At 40.9% G+C, this 20,640-nt stretch overlaps 1 protein-coding gene across 3 annotated transcripts in view; it reads left to right on the top strand.

The window, feature by feature from the left end:
- Nucleotides 1-20,640, top strand: part of POLA1 (DNA polymerase alpha 1, catalytic subunit) — a 303,248-nt gene that overhangs the window by 185,191 nt on the left and 97,417 nt on the right. For all 3 annotated transcript variants that reach the window (XM_037142925.2, XM_053655776.1, XM_037142924.2), the window contains one exon: nucleotides 14,892-15,008. In XM_037142925.2, coding sequence (XP_036998820.2) covers nucleotides 14,892-15,008 — 117 coding nt within the window. The remainder of the gene's footprint in view (nucleotides 1-14,891; nucleotides 15,009-20,640) is intronic.

Raw genomic sequence — 20,640 nt, 5'->3', positions numbered from 1 at the left:
CTATTTGATCAAAAGGTACTGAAGGCTTGTCCAACCCTTTATTATTTGCCATTAAAGGTTACATTTCCTCTTAACATTTGGCCTTTTGCTAAGAATATCCTTAATACAGGTATGTTAAATTCGGAACGAACTAAGCCAGAAAATAAAATACATTTTCCAAATATAAACGGATCGGTGTTGACTGAGAAGGAGTTAACGTGTCCCATTCTTTTGATTTCTGCTCCTCCGGAGAAATCACAGTATCTGTAATTTCGGAGGCATATTCTGAAGAATGTTATATTGTGATTTCTCTAAGCTGAATCTTCAAAATCTGTCTGGGAGTGTTGAGCCCTGACAAAGTAAGAACAGACCCATCAGATTCATTTGATTTTTCAAAAGTTAGCCGTACTATGCGGCAGATCAGTGGAGAAACTGCTTTTGCTCTGCCTTGTTAGAAGGCAGGCAGAGGAAAGCAGGCTGGGCTGTGCTGAGTGTATCTGGGACCTCCTATTCTTCAGATATCGGCAGCGTAACTTCTGTGAGCCCTTTCTGTGTGTGCGTTTCTCTTGTCATCACAAAACATTACATTTTACATGGAAAGTCTATTTTGTTCATTTCCAAGAAGCTAGGCAGTGTAACAGAATTTGTGCCTCTTAGAAAAAAAACTGTTCCTTTGCTATAAAATAGAACCTGCCTTTTATACCTGAGTAAAACACTTCTGGTACAACTTTTCCAGTCATCACATTTATTACAAGAAAGATAATAGTTTTATTTTTTGAGACTACGTTTATCAAAATGAGTTTGATTTTTGTATTAATTTCTGAGTATTGAGTTTCTATTTTTAGATTGTCTTGTGAATTGGGCTCTCTCTGAGTATAAAAGTGTCTCTCAGCACATTGGTGATATAGTCGAACATCTTCCTCAAATAGCAAACGCATGCATTTCAAGAGTGTTTTGGACAGAAGCACAGTTCATTATTTACAGGAAAACATGTTTTTAAAAAATTAACAGGATTTTCTCACCTTACATTCTGGCATTTAAATTATGAAACTTCAGCTCGGCGTGTAGACTTACCTCGTATTGCCAAGAGGAGAGAAGTGGCTTTTCTGCAAAGCTAAATAGTTTTTACTTTATTGTCTGCTACGAAACAGCTGCTGAGACCAGAAAAATGCCGTCTCATCACTGAGCCTGGGGTGTCCAGAAGAGGCAGGGGAAAAATGACTGTAGCTCCTGTCTGCCCTGGCACTCTCCTCCTTTCTCTCCGTTTTCACTGCTGTGAAGAGCAGGAGAACAATATTCTGCAATTAAGGATTCCATTAAGTTGAAGAAAAGAGCAAATGGGGGATGTTTGTTCTCCAAGCTGAAAAAATTTGTCTGGGGTAGGGGGGGATAGTGGTAGCGGTATAGAGAGAGGTGGGTGGAGAGTCGAAGTCAGGGCTGTTTGTTGAATATACTGTTAAGGACTGTTACCATCCTAATTAATCAAGTTAGAAATTACAGCTGTAGTCGGTTTCCCCCCAATTCTTGTTATCAATTTTCTTCTCTTTTGAGACAAAGCAAATATAAATTTTGTGTTCATTTGTCATTCGTTCTTTGACTCCAGCATCTCTGAAAATAACAATGTAGCACAAAAGCCCAGTATTTACCTAGTTGTAATGTGGGTTGCCATGGTGTTTTGCAAATTATTGCAATTATGTTCACCATGCGAGTCGCCCTTGGTAACTGGCGAAAAAACTGATAATCCTGTTTTGAACAAAAGGTCAAATTGCTGAATAGAAAGTCTTGATTAACTAAAAGATGTACAAAGTGGAATTATTTCCTACCATTCAGAAATAGTTCTTGATCGGGTTTGGGGGAGGGGGTGAGTAAGTACATCTGATTACTGAAGTACAAAGCATTGAAAGGATGTTGTCTTGAGCCTTTCATGTAGTCTTAATGGTGGCTTTTTTGTCAAATTTACCCATTTGCGGCATTGAAAGAGGCAGCTGCATTTAAGCTGGAGAGACGGTGCTTTTTTCAAGAGTTCAGTGCATGGAAAGTTCTCAGCAGTATCTGCAGTTTACTAGTAGCCCCTGGTCTATTAAAACTGATGTGCCGCATTTGAGCCCATTGCTCTCAGTACTTGTGAACCCCTCTGGCTGATGATCTAATAAAGTGCTCTTACTGGACAATCTCTGATCAGCTACTTAAAAAGGAGCTTGGGGGAGGGGGGCCGAAGGGAGCAGCCTCACAGGCAGTCAAACTTGGTGTAGGCCGGGAAAGAGATGAGTGGCTGAACCCAGAGGCTTGTCACGAAAATAATCGGTTCTAAGGTTATATAGCCTCAGATACTCGAAGCGGGGATCACATTTTTTTTTTCCTGGAAGGAAACCCTAATTTTATTTCATGTTAAACACAAAAAGAATCGACGTGTGTTTTTGAAATTCAAAAACCCACCTTTGTGAGATTTGTTTCTTAAATTACGGGCATTCGCAAAATACATAATTCTATGTTTATGTAAAACCCAAAGTTTCCCAGGTTATATCCAAAGGTCAGATGGATTTCTTCTCTTCTGAATCTGGCAGAGCATCTGGGGGCAGTGAATTTCGGAGGGAGGGGGGTCTCCTCTTTTTTTTTTTTTAAATGGCCACCTGAAAAACCAAGTCTCAAAACTTTTGAGAGTGTGTGAAAGTGGCATGAAAGCAAGGCAAACCTTAACAAGTTTGTGAGTTTACATTCTACATCACCTAGCAACCCCCTGGCTCAGCCAGATCTCTTGTCTACCCTTAGTTCTGTTTACAGACTATTCAAACAGTCCTTCGAAACCATGCAAGATATTCAGTTTCATTAGTACCATTCTCGAGGAGAAAATAATTAAAGTTAAGTGAACAAACATTGCCTGGTGATAGTTTGAGCGCCATTCTGATTTTTAAGATGCCCTTTAAGGCAATTGCGTGCAGTAGTTCATTTTCACATTTGTTTGCTCCTTACCCAAAGGCGCATCGCAGTAACCCATACTGATAAATTCTAGCCTGCAGACAAATTACTTTTAGCTAGACTTGAGCCAAGACAAGAAACTCTGCTCGTAATAAGCTTATAGCATGGCCTTCTGATTGAATTTTTAAAAATTTGATTCCTACCCTGGACGTGAACTGATCCACGTGTATCCTGAATAAAGGCGAGGGAGGAGATATGGAACAAAGTGCCTCTTTTAAAACTGGTTTATCACCTACCTTCGTAGATCCAACGTCATAAAGAAAAGTGTTCGGATCACATTCCCCAGAAGGCTGTGCGGGTTTCATGGAGTGGCTTAATTTTAAGAAATGATTCTCAAACCTCTAATAACATGCCCTGCCACTTTCTACTTGAGAACTGCTTAGATGCTTCAATTGACCCATTTTTGAAATTTCGGAAGTAGTATAAAATGTTTTAAAGAAAACACTGTTTTATGTGCCCCCCCCCTTTTCATCATAAGCGCAGTCCCGGAAAATTCATCCCGGTCACAACAAAACACATGGTATATAGCTCAAGATATCTTCCAGATGTATTAGTGATTTGCTTATATTGAAAGCTCTTGTCAAAACTGTGTCTTCCTTCCTTAATGTTTTTTTTATTATAAAAACAATATATGCTTGTAGAAATTTTAGATTATACAGGAACAGAAGAAACCACCTACAGGTAACCAGTGATGGCATTTTAGAGTATTTCCTTCCAGTCTTTTTTTCTGGGTACATATTGATGAAACTAAACCTTGAGTTTAGTTTTATAGGGTTTTTTTTAAGTTTTAAAAAATATTTTATTTATTTTTAGACAGAGAGGGAGGGAGGAAGAGAGGGAGAGAAACATCAATGCGTGGTTGTCTCTCCTGCGCCCTCTACTGGGGACCTGGCCCACAGCCCAGGCCTATGCTCCAACTGGGAATCGAACTGGCAACCCTTTAGCTCGCAGTCCTGCGCTCAATCCACTGAGCCACATCAGCAAAGACATACTTTTGAAGTTTATTTCTTAGTGTGTGTACATAGGGAAGGTGATATTTTTTCAAGAATGAGAAAACTTGAGAGCAGGGCCGGTGGAAATAATTAACAATTTTGCTTAGATGCTTCAAGCAAAAATAATAATATAAGCACCAGAGTAGCCATTTTACCATCTCATCCCATTTGATTCTTTTATTCCTTTTCTTTGTTGAAATAACTATGTGCCTTAACTGGCACATCCATTTACAACCATTCATGTTGGAAAGTTGGACATTCATCGCGGCTGGAATATTACATCCCCAAGTTACTTGTCGCTTCACATAGGAAAAAGAAGTCTTTTGTGAAAAAAAATTTGTAATACAATAGAGATTAATGGAATGTGGAGAGGAAAATGCTTTCAGTTTCTCATATAAAGTGAAAGCGGGGCGCTCACAAATCTTGTATTCTTATTATCTGTATTTTGTTAGATCTCTAACATCCACAGAACATGGCTGGGTTGCATGAGCTCTTTGTGCTTTGTTGACAGTTGACAGACAAAGCGAAATTATTCCTGAAGCAAGGTACTGTGTACTTAGTTGTGACCTATTATAGCCTAAGAATGTAGCTTGCTTTTGAGTTGGATGAATAGGGAGAGTATTTTATAGAATGGGCTTGAATATACTTAGACAGATTTTTAGCTGCCCATACAGAAAGATACATGTCCCCCACTGAACTGCCCCCCCATGTGATTTTCCATATAAAGTCATTTTAAGTATATTTTCCCCAGTTGCTTGCATGGAGACAATTTTAACCGTTCTGGTATTGTCCTACAGTGGTAAAATAAAAATTGCTGGTAATTGTTGGCTTTCTCTGCTCACAGTATAGCAGGAGAAGATGGTTTGCATGGGGCTCTTTAATGTCCCTCAGGTACATCTTCTGATGCTCAACCTATGATTGCAAATTAAAATAACAAGGCTATGATATTGGATTTGATGTGAGGCAAAGTATAACAACTTGCTCATTTATCATGCAATATACAATTGCTGCGGTGGGAATTTGTCCCCTTGTAATGCTATTCTGTGTGTTGAAATGAGGACCACAGTTCGCATCTCACCTATCATAACAGTTTGGGAGTGCTCCATTATCCTTTCAGCAAACTGATAGCAGAGTCTGGTCCTTGCACAAATGATAAGATCAATAAGTTTCAAATAACTTGGATGAAACGACATGTGACTGTTCATGTAAAGAGATGTCTTACTTTAAAAATCAATTTTAATAATATTGCAAAATCTTGCATTGACCAGCAAGGCACTTTCCACAATGGTTTTGTTTGATAATTTTGTTAAAAATATTTTTGTGTTAACTTTGGTGAATAGTTAGTTTATGTATGTATTTTTTCTGATTTGCTGTTTCATCTCCTACTCTAGCGCCTGTAACTTAATAATCACTCTTTGACATGCCAGCATGCTGCGGTGTGGAAAATTTAACTTTAAAAGCAAAATTATATTCCTGTTAAAACTTCTCCTGGAGATCTTAGGAAAAATTTCTCCCTGTTTTGGGTGTAAATGTGGGTCAGAAAGCAATTTGTTTTTTTGATATTTCTGGAAATCCAAAATCATAACATGTCATTTTCAAAGGCAGCTGTAGGCCCATACTGTGCACTGTCTATAAGAAGACCCATTTTCCACTGGGGATACTTGTGTGACAGAAAAATGTGACTACCAGGGAACCCCACAACAATTATAAATGGTTTAGAGTAAAAAGGGAGTTGGGTGTTCTTGAAGTGCATCTAGTTTGGGGAGAGGGGCAGTTAAGGCTAGTACGGAAAATAGTAATAATATGATGAATTCTAAGAGCAAGCATGCTGGCAGACCTGGCCTTGTGACCCCGTCATCGTGCTCCTGGAGAGCCATTACAATTTAAATCACACATCACTGCATTACTTCATTGCGTTGCCTCTTGAAAATCTCTGTGAGCCCCAACGAAAGTAAAGACCACATCCTCCTCCCTCAGTGTCCAGTCTGCCATCTGTAACTTCAAAGCCAGTATAGTTTTGTCAGGAAAAACCTGAGCATGTCACTTATGCTGACCACATAGTTGTATTATTTTGCAATCAAATTGAGATACAGCTCTGCCTAATCATACCCGTTATTCATCACTGGGATTCTCCATCTTGAGATAGCACCAGGGGGAAACGGACCTGACTCTTTTCCGGTTAGAAGAGTACATCTTTAAAATATTTTTATTTATTTATTTATTTATTTATTTATTTATTTATTTATTTTTAGAGAGGGGGGGAAGGGAAGGAGAAAGAGTGGGAGAGAAACATTAATATGTGGTTGCCTGTCATGTGTTTCCTATGGGGACCTGGCCTGCAACCCAGGCATGTGCCCTGACTGGGAATTGAACCAGCGACCCTTTGCTTCACAGACCCATGCTCAATCCACTGAGCTATACTAGCCAGGGCAGAACAGTATATCTTTAATAGTACATTGTCAGCTGTAGCCCATTACTGGAGGGATATATAGGATAATAATATTTGACATTTATTGAACTCTGTGTGGGCTTTCTTATTTGATGTTCTTAACAACTCTAATAGGATAAGTATTATTCCTGTTTTATAGACAAGGAGACTAAGGCTCAGAGAAGGGTTCAGAGACTTATGCAAAATTACTCATTAATATGAAGTCTGTCCAGAAAAGGTCCAGCCATTTTTAATATAACGAGAATGGTGTACACAACATTGATGTAACCTGGCAGCCAATGAGAATAGGCTGAGATGTGCATGTGTGAACAATGATGACTTCACTGTACTAGTCAGTGGGGGCAGTACATGCCGTTGAGTGACCATGTGTGCTGTGTGCCCATTGCATTCAAAACGATGAGTGAGTTGAGCAACAAATCTGCATCAAATTTTGCATTAAGCTTGAACATTTCTCCGTGGAAACTATTCAGATGATTCAAAACTTGCCGCTATGGGCAGCTGGTGATTGGCAGCTTCATCATGATGATATACTCATTCATGCATCATGTCTTATGCAGAGGTTTTTGGCCAAACATGAAATCCCCCAGGGGACTCAGGCCCCCTGCAGCCCAGGTTTGGTGCCCTGTGACTTCTGGCTTTTTCCCAAACTAAAATCAGCTTTGAAAGGGAAGAGATTTCAGACCACTGATGAGATTCAGGAAAATAGGACGGGCAGCTGATGGTGATTGGGAGAACTCTGTGAGGTCCCAAGGTACTTACTTTGAAAGGGACTAAGGCATCATTGCCCTATGTACAACATATCTTGTATCTTCTTCAATAAATGCCTCTTTTTCATATTACATTGCTGGATACTTTGTGGATAGATCTTGTAAATTGGGAAACCACACCCAAGTGTAGTGTTTCATAACCTCAGTACTGTATTCTTCATTGAGTGTGAACCTTTGTGCTAGAGACTGTGGAGGACACTACCGATTCCAAAGCAAGTCATTTTCTTAGGCCCTGACCCTCCATTTAATTAGGTAAAAATAAGATAATTCAGGGACAGTGCAAAGCATTGTGTGCTCAGTTGTAGTTGGGCTGCAAGGAGAAGTTTATGAGGGTTGAAAAAAATGACATAGGAGAGGAACGAAGTGGTGCTCAAGGAGTAGACACTGTAGGCAGAGCTTGTAGAGCAGGGGTGTCACACTCATGTTCACCCGGGGCCGCATCAGCCTCACGGTTGCCTTCACAGGGCCAGATGTCATTTTAGGACTGTATACGTGTAACTGCTCCTTACCTGTTAAGTGAGAGCTCGGCACTGCTATGGGGTAGAAACAAGGTGCGGGGCCAGATTTGGCCCACAGGCCTTGTGTTTGCCACCTGTGTTCTCCAGCATGAGTAAAGACAAGGAGGTGGCATTAGACAAAATGTGATGAGGACAGTGAGAAAAGAAAACAGGGAGCAGAGAGTTTGTGTAAGGGAACGGCGAGAAGGGAGGCATGGGGTGAGGCTGTGAAGACTGGAAAGCCAGACCAAAACATGCCTTCTTAATACTCTACGGAAGGTATACAGTTGGGGGATGGGAATAGAGAGGCCTTCCGAAACCGTACTTGGCCTGTCTTTGAATCGCCTGTGGGAGAGAATAGAGTCCGGTAGGGGGCTATTGCCGTAAATCGACTGTGAGGTCTGCTGCTTATAGGACTACTTATAAGGCCAGGGGGCAGACTGGGTGACTGATTGGGACTGGGAGAAGAAGGACCCAGCACATATTTGATTCAAGAGTAAGAACTACTGTGAATTTTGGACCCTTATTATTTTCCATGAACTTGCCCTTGTGCATTTTTTTATATGTAATTTTAAAATTTTTTATTTAGTTATTTTTCAAGTACAGTTTTTTGTCTATTTCTCCCATCCCAGCCTCCCCCGCCCCTTGCTCCCCACCTCCCTCCCATTTCCACCCCCCTTAGTTCTCGTCCCTGTGTCCTTCCTATTTGTTCCTCCAAATCCCTCCCCCTTTTTCCCCTTAAATTCCCTTCCCTCTCCCCTCTGGTTACTGTCCCCTTGTTCTCTATTTTAGTGTCTTTGCTTTTTTTTCTGCTTGCTTTTTATCTTTAGAGAGGAAGGGGAAGGAGAAAGGGTAAGAAATATCAATGTATGGTTGCCTCTCGTGTATCCCCCTACTGCGAACTGGCCTGCAACCCAGGCATGTGCCCTGACTGGGAATCAAACACTGATCCTCTGGTTCACAGGCCCGCACTCAATCCACTGAGCTACGCCAGCCAGGGCCCCTTGTGCATTTTTTTTTTTGCTTTTATTCATTCATTTACAAAGGTCCCCCCCTTATCTATGGGGGATATGTTCCAGGACCTCCAGTGGATGCCTGGAACATCAGATAAGTACCAAACCCTATGTATACTGTTTCTCTGCACATACATATTTATGATAAAGTTTAATTTTTTTTTTAAATATTTTATTTATTTATTTTTAGAGAGAGGGGAAGGGAAGGAGAAAGAGAGGGAGAGAAACATCAATGTGTGGTTGCCTCTCATGTGTCCCCCACTGGGAACTGGCCCGCAACCCAGGCATGTGCCCTGACTGGGAATCGAACCCCGATACTCTGGTTCGAAGGCCCACACTCAATCCACTGAGCTACGCCAGCCAGGGCGATAAAGTTTAATTTATAGATTAGGCACAGTAAGAGATTGGTGATAACTAATAATAAAATAGAGCAACTATAGTAAAATAAGTTGTGAATAAAAATAAAGCAAAATAGGGGTTACTTGCCCCAAAGCACTGTGGTACCTACAGTCATCTGATAACCAAGATGGCTACTGAGTGACTAGTGGGCAGGAAGTGTGTACAGTGTGGAGCCCCTGGACAAAAGGATGATTCACATCCCGGGCTGGATGGAGTAGCACTGCTCAAGAGTTTATCAAACTCTTGATACAGGACAGGACAGCACACGCTTTAGAACTTGATACACATACTTTGTGTATTTTATATTTTCATGTACCTATTTCTGCATCCCTCTTTTATGGACATACACATTTTGGGAGATTTGTAAAAATAAAAATATTCTGAATTTTTAAAAAAATATTTATTTATTTATTTATCTTTAGAGGGGAAGGAGAGAGGGAGAGAAACATCAATGTATGGTTGCCTCTAGTGCGTCCCCTGCTGGGAACTGGCCTGCAGGGAACTCACTTGCAACCCTATTTGTTCTTCCTATTACACAAATGAATAGCAGTTTGTGTTTAAGGGACAACTGATAGGAATGCCTCAGTGACAAGTCGAAATCGATCCCTTTGTAGCATGTGCAGACAAAAACATTTCAGGTGAGGCCTCAGAAATACAATTCAGCAATCAGAACCAATTGGCATGTGACACAATAATTTCAAGGAATTAGTGATGCTGAGACTAAAACCACAGGTGAGAGATCTTTGCATGTTTTGGAAAGTCTTTGTCTTGCTATTGGCCAGGCTGGCTTCACCTCTTTTGAACTCTGTACTTATAAACATGGTTATGATAGCTATCCGGAAAGCTTAATAGCCTTATTTCTTTTATTTATATAATTTATATATGTTATATAATAAGTTTATTTTATTTATTTCTTTTATATACACAAATCTATGTGTGTGTATATATAAAAAATTCAGAGCCCTGGCTGGTGTAGCTCACTGGATTGAGCACAGGCCTGCGAACCAGAGGATCGAGGTTCAATTCCCAGTCAGGGCACATGCCTGGGTTGCAAGCGAGTTCCCTGCAGGCCAGTTCCCGGCAGGGGACCCCCGAGAGGCAACCATACATTGATGTTTCTCTCCCTCTCTCCTTCCCCTCTAAATATAAATAAATAAATAAATATTTTTTAAAAATTCAGAATATTTTTATTTTTACAAATCTCCCAAAATGTGTATGTCCATAAAAGAGGGATGCAGAAATAGGTACATGAAAATATAAAATACACAAAGTATGTTAATGACCTTATTTCTGTGGGTTATGACAATTTGCCACTTTGGCGTGACGTTGCATAATAAAATGGACATATTTGGGTAGCAGATAATATCCTTAGTGGTTCTGGAGGATTTTACTAAAGCCCAAACCTTCTGCCCTGACCAGTGTGGCTCAGTGGGTTGGGCATCATTCTGCAGAGTGAAAGGTTGCTGGTTCAATGCCTGGTCACGGCACATGCCTGGGTTGCGGGTTCAGTCCCCTGTCATGGTGTGTATGGGAGGCAGCTGGTCAATGTTTCTTTCTCACATCACTGTTTCTCTCTCTCTCTCCCCCCCCTTTCCCTCCCTCTCCCTCTCCTCCCCTCTCTCTAAAAATAAATAAATAAAATGTTTTTTTGTAAAGCCCAAACCTTTTTATAGGTTGTACTTACAAAGAACTATATATCATTAAGTTTCTTTTTCTTTGGTTGACTTGGCAACATCGTTTTGGGCTGTACATTATTTTCCAACATGGGAAATGAAAATAAGTTTAGTTTTCTCTCTGTGAATAATAATTCAAAATGAATTTATACAATGTTAGTCTTTTCATTTCTTTTGTTTTCAACACCCATGAAAGGTGAAATTCTCAGTGGTGATTTGTCCCTCGCGGAATATTTTCAAAGACCTGGCATATTTATTTTTAACAACAAAAATGTTCTTTGAAAGATAGATTTAGTATAGTCAGTTATTATTTGTTGGGGAAACAAAGGGTTAACCAAAATGTACTTAACCGAGGTGAATGGAAGCAAAGAATATTATTGAATATGATTAGGGCCTATTTCCCCCCTAGAAGAGTTTTGTTTAAAATAGAGCATGACCAAAAGCTTAGTTATCAAAATAAAACAAGAAGCATAAAGAGTTACAGGCTTTAATATTTTTTCAGCCCCAGTTCCCTTCACAGTTATCAGCATGTTTAATTTCCATGCATAATAGCATGAGTTATTGTTGTCATTTGTAAAGGGAGATTAACAGATAGTAAGTACAAACAAACCCAAATAAGTACTGAATAGAGAGAGGTGACAAAGAAGAAAAGACCTCTTTAATGTTAATTATAACTGGTAGGAAGTCTAGACAAATTATATTATCTGTTATATGATTTGAAAGGACATTTAGTTAGAGTTAGGTATTTGCTTTAGAAGCAGGTGAGGTGACAATTTAGCATCTCCCTGGTTGGCAGCTCACCTAGTGAGTCTTAAAGTTGTAGCAAATTGATGGAGTCAAGTTTCAAACACATCTAAAAGGAGCTAGCTTATTGAGCATTATATTTTAAAAATTAAAGAATAGTTTTAACTTCCAGGCTGTGTACTAATGCTTAATAATTTATTGTATCTTAACATGATAGTTGTGCCCCACCTGGTGTGGCTCAGTGGATTGAGCCCCAGCCTTTGAATCAAAGGGTTGCAGGTTTGATTCCCAGTCAGGGCACATAGCAGGTGGCCTGGGTTGCAGGCCAGGTCCCCAGTAGTATGTGAGAGGCACCCACACACTGATGTTTCTCTCCCTGTCTTTTTCCATCCGTTCCCCTCTCTAAAAATATTTAAAAACCCATAATAGTTGTTACCTGTTTGCTTACTTATTAAAAATTATGTTTGGAATTGAGTGAATTACAGCTATGGTTGGCACTGTTAACTGATACACATTCCAAAGTGTATAAAGCCTCAGGTAGCAAATACAATGTACCAAATTCAAATGAATAAAGAAGGAGTCATCCAGTCCTACATTTTTCATATGCGGTTTGCTTGGAGCCTACTATTTCCTTTCTTAATATGCCTAAATGGTTACTTCCAGAAACAGCTAGTCTGACCTTTAGAGTTTATAGGCTGCATTTAAAACTGCTGCTGCTATTAGCCCCCCTGTCCCGCCCTGTGTGCTCCATCCCTAGCACAGGCTAAACCTGAGTATTGGTGTTCTGTTTAATTCTGAGGGACTGTCAATTATGAGCTGCACTCTTAACAGCTTTTTCGAAGGAAATGTAAATATGTCATTAAATGTACATGTCCATTGCAAATGCACCTTGAGTTTTGGGAATATTAAGATGTGAATAAAAACGTGCCCTTCAATCAAGGAAATGTGGTCCTAGGCCCTAGGGATTGTAAAACCAGCTGCCTGTGACCCAGAACCATTGATTCTTTCTTCTAGTTTGTCGTCTTTTGCTGCCGTGGTAGTTGTTTGTCTAAGATAGGTAGGGTCCACGTGACTCCATCCCTTCTCCATGGTGTTTTGCATTTACAGTTGGTACCATACAACTTGCTCCTTAAAGCCAGACCACACTGAATTGCTTTTTCTTTGTGTGTATGTACCTTGTTTTCCTCTTTAGATTGTAATTTCCTGAAACTCTGTACCTGGGAGCTCTTTACCTATTCTCCACAATGTTAAATATAGTTCTGGGCATGTATGAAAGACTTCGTAAGGACTCCTTAAGACCCTATACCTGGAAAGTTCAACTTAAATATGAATAGCTCAGCCTGTTGACTGAAGGTGGGAGTGAAGCTTACTGTGAATGTGTTGACTAGATGAATTTTATATGCTTTACAGGTAGCCTATTTTGTTTTAGTCAAAAATTTTACATTGCACTTTCTCTGGGGTAAAAGTCATTAATGGAGCTGGCAGAACTGGTTCGGAGTGCTTTCCCTTGAGTTTGGTCGTAGCTACCTCCAAGAAGAGCCGATTCTGAGGAATGAGGTTCTTTAGCACAGCAACGAATGGGGACATCCTGCAGCTTTGGATTAATGCTGTCTGACCATATTAATAAATGGCAGGCAAGGGTCCCAATGTAATTAAGCAACAATTGTATACACACTGCTGTCCTCTCAGGAGAAAATAACCAAAAGGTTGCTCAGTCTAGAAACAGGGAACGTAGTTAAACATCTCGCTGGTGCCTTTTCCTTTTGTTTAATCCTCACCTGAGGACTTTTTTTTCCCATTGCTTTTAGAGGAGAGGAAGGGAGAGAAAGAGAAACATTGATGTGAGAGAGAAGCATCAATCAGTTGCCTCCTGTATGGCCCCAGACTGGGGATCTTTGCGTAGACCATGGAAGGAACCATCAACCTAGGCATGTGCCCTGACTGGGGATCGAACTTGCAACCTCTCAGTTACAGAACTACGCTCCAACCAAGGCACGCTTGCCAGAGCCCACTGATGTCTTTCTTCAGAATATCGCTCACAGCTCTCTCTGGCCTTCATTCTTTTGTACATGTTCTCTCTGCCTCAGTTGTCTTTCCTGCCTTCTCTACCTACCACACTTCTGCTGACTCTTCAAAACCAGTTCAGAAGGTCCACCTCTGCAAACACTCTTAAAGACCCAAAGACAGTCAGCTCCCTACTTGCAGCTCCTCGAGTGGGAACCCATGCAACAAGGGAACATATATGCACCTTTATACCCCCTAATTGGCTTTAGGCTTATTATGGCTAATATATGTAGCACTAAAACCCCCAGAGTTTTGCTCAACCCTATTTGTGAGGTCTTGTCTTCCTGGTTTAGCAGATACGTTTTATAGCGAACAGTGCTGACTTAACATAATGGGCATATTGTCGTCACAGCTCTATGAGAAAATTCACACAAGAGCAACAAAGGAGAGTAACTGCAGGGAGAAAGTGCACAGAGAAGTGGGCAGTGACTATTTGAAATGACCGGAAAAGGGTGGTCAGTTGATGTTGTCCTTGAGACTATGGCAGCAGATTTTATGCCTCCAGGGAACATGTGTAAAGGCATATGCTTTGCCCTGAGTGGTGTGGCTCAGTTGGTTGGAGCCTCGTCCTGCAAAGCTGAAGGCTGCTGGTTTGATTCCCGGTCCTGACATGTGCTTAGGCTGCAGGTTCGGTCCCTGGTCAGGGAGGGTATGAGAGGCAACCAATCGATGTTTCTCTTTCACATCAATGTTTCTCTCCCTCTCTTTCTCCCTACCTTCCCCTCTCTCTATAAATCAAAATGAGTAAATAAATATTTAGAAATATATGTTTTAATTTACATGAAAGTGTTGCTCACATTTTGTCAGTGTTTCTCTACGCCAAGTGTGAAACTTGAGCACTCTGAGTGTGTTACATCACAACCACAACAAACCTGTAAAGCATGTACTGTTCTGCTCTTTTTGTGGAGAAGGAAACTGATCGCAGCAATTAGGTAATCAGTAGTTACTCAGCTGTTGGGAAAGTCATTTATTTCTATGGTATATTCTTTACTTTGGTAACGGTCCGCATTAGTGAACTAAGACCCCTTGGTTTACATCTGTGTGTAATGATATAAGTTTTTATTGGGAGATAATTTGTTTGCGGAGGGGGTTACATTTTAAGAAAAGATAATGACATCTTGTATAATCTTTTTGTAAAACATGATGAGTTGCCGAGCTTTTAAGTTTGGGCCACGATCAAGTGAACACATCAGCAAAGAAAGGTAATGAGCTGTTTCAGAATCTCTAAAGGTTTGACTGACCTGAGTGTGTCCTGATAACTAACGAAGGGGCTTTTCGTTTGTGCCCGTGCAGATGATGAGAGGACTGAAGTGTTCTCTCTCTCTCTTTTCTCTGCAGGGCTGGTTGATTTGTGAGGAGCCAACGTGTCGAAATCGAATTCGGAACCTCCCCCTTCAGTTCTCCCGAAACGGAGCTCTTTGCCAAGTCTGCATGAAAGCGACACTTCGAGCAGAGGTAACGGGGCATAAACAACGCCAAAGGAACTGTGCACGTCTGGGGGTGCAGGGGACCTGTGTTTGCCCATTTCTCAGCTCTGGGAAGTACATGTTTGGAATTCGCTTGGTGGAGACATCCTACTACCACCTACACACTTTTAAAATATCTAGACTTCAAAAAAAAATATGCCTTCTTTTTTCATGTTATGAACGGTGCTATATTGATGTCTAAAAGAGAAATTAATTCTCATATGGGTCACTCATATTTCTTTGGTTGCCATTTCATAATGACAGAGAAGAGATAACCATTCAAGAATATGGCTGTTATCTTCAGACTACATCAGAACCCCTATTGTAAGGGCCAGAAAACCTCCCAAACCAGTCCCCGAAAGGGTTTATTTGTGTGGCATTCCAGTGTTTCTAGGTAGCAGCATAGACGAACAGTTGGCAAGCTTTTTCTCTACCCTAATGCAGACACCTGCGGGATAAGGCAGACACTGTCATTAGTGACTCCCAGCTGGGGAGCACGTGGCCTGGAAACGTCTTCCTGGTAATTTCCTTTGACCATGATCAGCTCAGGCACCATCTCCCGAACTGTGGGGAGAGGAATGTTTTGGAAGGTCTTCCGTGCAAAGAGGGTTTTGCGATCAAGTACATCTCACGGACTCCAGGCTGGCCCAAGCAAAACGGGCTTATTACAGACCTCTCACAGCCTGTGCGGTCTGCCTCGCCAAAGCAGACTGTGATGTGCCCCACTACTCACACTGATCTGGCCCGAGGATTTGTGAGGATGTTGGTGGGAAGAGAGTGAGAATAGGAAACCTGTTGTTTATTTACTTATTTGTTTTGAACCCAGAGGCAGGGTTCTTTGGCCGCATTTTCATTTCAAATCTTTTCACTGAAAATGGTTGCTCCACAGGCTAGTTTTAAGAAAATATTTAAGATAATACATGGTCATCTCACAGAATTTAGCAAGAACTCAAAAACTACAAATGGCTACCACCATTGATGTGTATTGCCTTGTCCTTTTGCCTGTCCACTTGACGTTTTATGGGTTTTCAGTCATCATGAAAATACGCTCCTGTATCATGTTTATCTTTGTCAAAAGCACCCATCTGTGGTGCCACTTAATTTTCAGTACCACAGTTTTTAAATGCCAATTTGACCAGCCCTGTCAGTGGGCATTTTAGGCTACTTTTATTATCTCTTTACTAGAAAATTGTAACTAATATTTTCCTGCTTGAATTATTTTTTGTTATTTGAAATATTTAGGATAAATTCTTATCGATGGTACATATGAAAATGTATAAATACAGTATGGTCATGATTTGCATTGTGAAATTGCTTTGTTAATGTGTTATCCCAACTTATACTGTAACCAGTACTTGATGAGTGGACCCGTTTCACCACTTTTGAAGTGTTTGAACATTATCATTCATTTACGTTGAACTAATTTGATATGTATAAAAGTTCCTTGCCTAATTTTGTAGAGCTTCGATAATTAACAAAGTAGAATGTAGATTTTTTTTTAAAATACAGAACACAAAGTGAGAGTTAGCTGTCATAGCAAATTCATTTTACGTCAGTCTGATCACAAGACTTGCATCTGCACGTGCAGAAAGCGAACAAGAGTAAGCCTATTTAGCGTGAGTCATCAATCCAATTGTAGACTCCAGGGGAATCAACCTACCTTCAAGAACCCATGCTGCCTTTGAGCCTTTAACATCTAGCTCATCAAGTGAAGTTCACTGAAAATTGAATTACTTCTTAGAAAGTCAGTCAGCTTTATGATTGCATTCTTGGTGAAAGTTAAAGGAAAGTGTATAGCAGTAGATCGGTAACCTTCTGGCACACGGTGATGATGTTAGTGGTCAGGGTTTAATACATCCGGTTATCTTTGATCATTTATTGTCCTTTTTAAATGAGTGAACCAACACAGGAATTTTGAAATTATTCTTTCCCTTCATATCCTTGTCCTCAAAAATAGTGGCATTTTAAGACAGGTATTTCTCAAAGTTCTCAGCTATCCTTCCCAGAGAGGAGCTTTTATAGCTTAGCTCCTTGGGTCATATTGCAGCTCAGAACATAGCCCTGGGGAATAACTGGAGGTCTACAGCATCCTGGTTGGCGATCCCGCCCTTAGCCACTCCTCACGGGGACCTCGACAGTGGACCGAGCCCATTCTTCTGCAGCTCATTTTGAGTTGCTAGTGATGAGTGGGGAATTTCTTAATTCTATTTATGAGGTTCCTAGGTTTTCCTGGTAGGAAAAAGCTACGTCTTCCTAGAGATACAGTAAGTCCTCACTTAACATCATCAGTTGGGTTTTGTGATTTTCAGCGAAATGGTGTATAATGAAACCAGTTTGACCATGGGCTAACTGACATAGACAAGAGTTAAGTTCCTATGGCATCTCATCGACATATAACAAAATGATGCTATTTGAGGACCTGCTGTAGTTTCAGAGAAGTTCCCAAATCAGTGGTGTGATGGGCAGGATCATTATAATTATCATAGGGCTTCTGAGGTGTTAATTTTGCAGGATTAAGCTTATCTGGCTTTTAAGTTCTGGGTGGCTGTGTCTCAATCATATATGACTCTCATGTAAGAATTATTTATTGAACACCTATATCTTAGGTACTTTGCTAGATACTGAGTATACATCAATGAACAGGACCTATCCTTATTTATAAACCTGGCTTAACATTACCTAAATTATATAAAATTGATATCTGTGGGCAAAAATAGTCACTTATAAATACTCATTTGGACAAAAGCACTGCTTCCTATTGCCTGACACATTCAAGTTTGAGAGTAAAGCACTGGCTTCTTACTGTGCCAGTCTCATCCTCACATAATAAATCTGCTCTCATTTAGTCCCGGGTTGCAGTTGGCTTGAGCACTTTCCAGAATTGACTTGGTATATAAAAGCTGGCTCTTCTTCTGGCTCATGTTGCCAGAGTAATGAGAAGAAAGCTTGGATAATTTTGTTCTCAGGGTCTCTCTGTTCTCTTAGATGTGTCTCCCTGCTCAGATATCTTATAAAAAATCAGTAAAGTTTTCCTAGGTTCATGGGAATTGACAATGTACAAGTTGCTGGTTATTATTTTCTACTACATATTATATGAAATGTTAAAGGGACTTATCTAAGAAAAAGAAGTTAAAGAAACATGAACAGTGAAAGGACAACAAACTCACAGTTATTAACAACCACACCTAAAACAAAAGCAAACTAAAAGGACAACTAGATCAGGAGTGGAACCATAAAAATGAAGATCTCAAGGAGGGTTAGCAACAGGGAAGTGGGAGGAGGAGAAGGGGGGAGAAGGTACAGAAAATAAGTAGCATAGACAGTAGGTAGAAAATAGATGGGGGGGCAAGAATAGCATGGGAAATATAGAATCTAAAGAACTTGAGACACATGGATATAAACTAAAGGGGGGGTAATGGTGGGGACAGGGGGTAGGGTGGAGGGGAATGAAGGGGGGGAATAGAACAACTGTAACAGCATAATCAATTAAAAAATTTTAAAAAAAAGAAACTGCAAATAAATACAGGAATGACAACTCTGAGGTCTACATAAGTTCTTAAATGAATAGAACCCTTTCCCACACTGCTGATAGAGACAGGACTTAACCAAGTCAGAGAGTAAATATTTTATTAATAGCTCCTTATTTAAGGACATGGTTGTGACTGCTTAAGGTGGCCAAATCTGTATGGCTGTGAACTTGAACCCACAGGGGATTCTGTATCATGTAATTCACCGAAAAATAAAGCATAAGTTTTGTTTAGTTTTCATTACAGAGCTAAGATTTTAAACTAAGTTAAAGTTTTCTTACTAATATTTCCATTCTTTTAAAAAAGATTTTATTTATTTATTTTTAGAGAAGGGAAGAGATGGTGAGAAACATCAATGTGTGGTGGCCTCTCGTGTGCCCCCTACTGGGGACCTGGCCCACAACCCAGGCACGTGCCCTGACTGGGAGTCAAAACTGGCGACCCTTTGGTTTGCAGGCCATCACTCAATCCACTGAGCCACTCCAGCAGGGCCATTTCCATTCTTCATGTGGAGATAAGAAAGCATCTACATGAGACTCCCTGGGCCATGGTAGCAATAATTAGTGAAATTGTACAGGTTCTGGGGCAGGAGCACTGTGAGGAGTCCTTTAGTCAGTTCTTTATTCAACTAAATTTCTTGAAGGTCACTTAAAAGGAAAGCAGTAAAATGATTTCCAGTCCTACTTTGGGACAACTCTAGTGTTGCCTCCCATTATCTTCAGTTGTGAAACTGTTGAAGACTTTTATAAGGGAACATGTGTACCACGCTGGACTCTGGCCTCCATGGGAGAGTTTTCTTAATGAACCTATAATCATTCTGCCTTACAATTTCAAAATGGCTATGGCCGAATGAATTGTCGATTCGATAAGTAAGTTGGGGACACTGAGAATGTTGTCAGGCTACCTGGGAGTGTCTTGCTTCTGCATAAGATGAAACTAGGAAAATCGCTGTGATCTCTTAGGGTAGCAATACTGATTGTGCGGGAAGAGAACCCTAGCACCATGACGGGAAGTCTTAAACATTTGTATGTACTCATTGGTTACCCTTTAGTAGTCTCCGTGTGTGTACCACGAAGGGTCCTTTGGATCTCTGTGGTGACTACATTGTACTTGTTCTTTGGTGCAGAAATTGCTGAATTCTTTGTACAGCCTCTCTTAACATAAACCAGATCCTTTCCGATTGCTTTCATCCTTTCCTCTTTTGCTAGTGTCTGGTAATCCTTGGCATTTCTCGGCCTGTAGATACATCATGGCAGTGTCTGTCTGTGGTCACTTGGCCATCTTCTGGCTGCGTGTCTCTTTGTCTTTTCTTCCTCACAGGACACCAGTCCTATTGGGTCAAGGGCCCAGCCTAATGTGGTCTGATCTCATCTTAACTTGATTTTATCTGCCAAGTTCTTCTTTCCAAATAAGGCCACGTTCACAGGTACTGGGGGTCAGAACTTCAACATATATTGTTAGGGATACAACTCAACCCATAACAGGTAGGAATTGTACTGAGCTGAAGGAAATGGAGACCAAAAGTATAACAGCGGCTTCAACAGAATAGCCATTCAGTTCTCTATCCAAGAAACATCGATAGTGTAGCATGTGGCAGAGATCCAGGTGCGAGCTGTCCAAGGTTGCTATAGCAGCTCCACAGTGTCATCAGGGGCACCGGCTCCTGCCCTGCTTTGTCATCAGCCATGCCAGGCTTCAGCCCTCAAGGCCACAATGTGGTCCAAGATGGTTGCACAAGCCCCTTCAAACCATTGCACGCCACAAGGTGGAGAAAAAGCTGGAGGGTCAAAAGGATGCATCTCCTAAGCCATGTGAATTCTTTTGTCGGCCTTCCTAGAAGTTCCCCCTCACATTCCTGCTTACATTTCATGGGCCAGAAATTACTCCCATGGATGGAATAGATTTTTCATTCCTACAGAGTGAGAGTCGACTGGCAGTTGCAGGCCACCCAGCACTGTGTGTGGCAGAGACCTCCCAGTGAACCCTGTGAAACCTCCCCTTGCCGTGCCCAGGCCATCACTGTCCCATTGTGGATTTTTGGATCCCGTTTCTGCCGTGTGCCCAGCCTTTTGTCTACTACAGCTCGGAAGCTGT

The sequence above is a fragment of the Artibeus jamaicensis genome, unplaced genomic scaffold (genome assembly GCF_021234435.1).
Source record: "Artibeus jamaicensis isolate MK-2021 breed Jamaican fruit bat unplaced genomic scaffold, CSHL_Jam_final scaffold_1283, whole genome shotgun sequence".
Lineage (NCBI taxonomy): Eukaryota > Metazoa > Chordata > Mammalia > Chiroptera > Phyllostomidae > Artibeus > Artibeus jamaicensis.
Note: the sequence above shows the minus strand (reverse complement) of the source record. Positions and strands in the feature narration are given on the sequence as shown.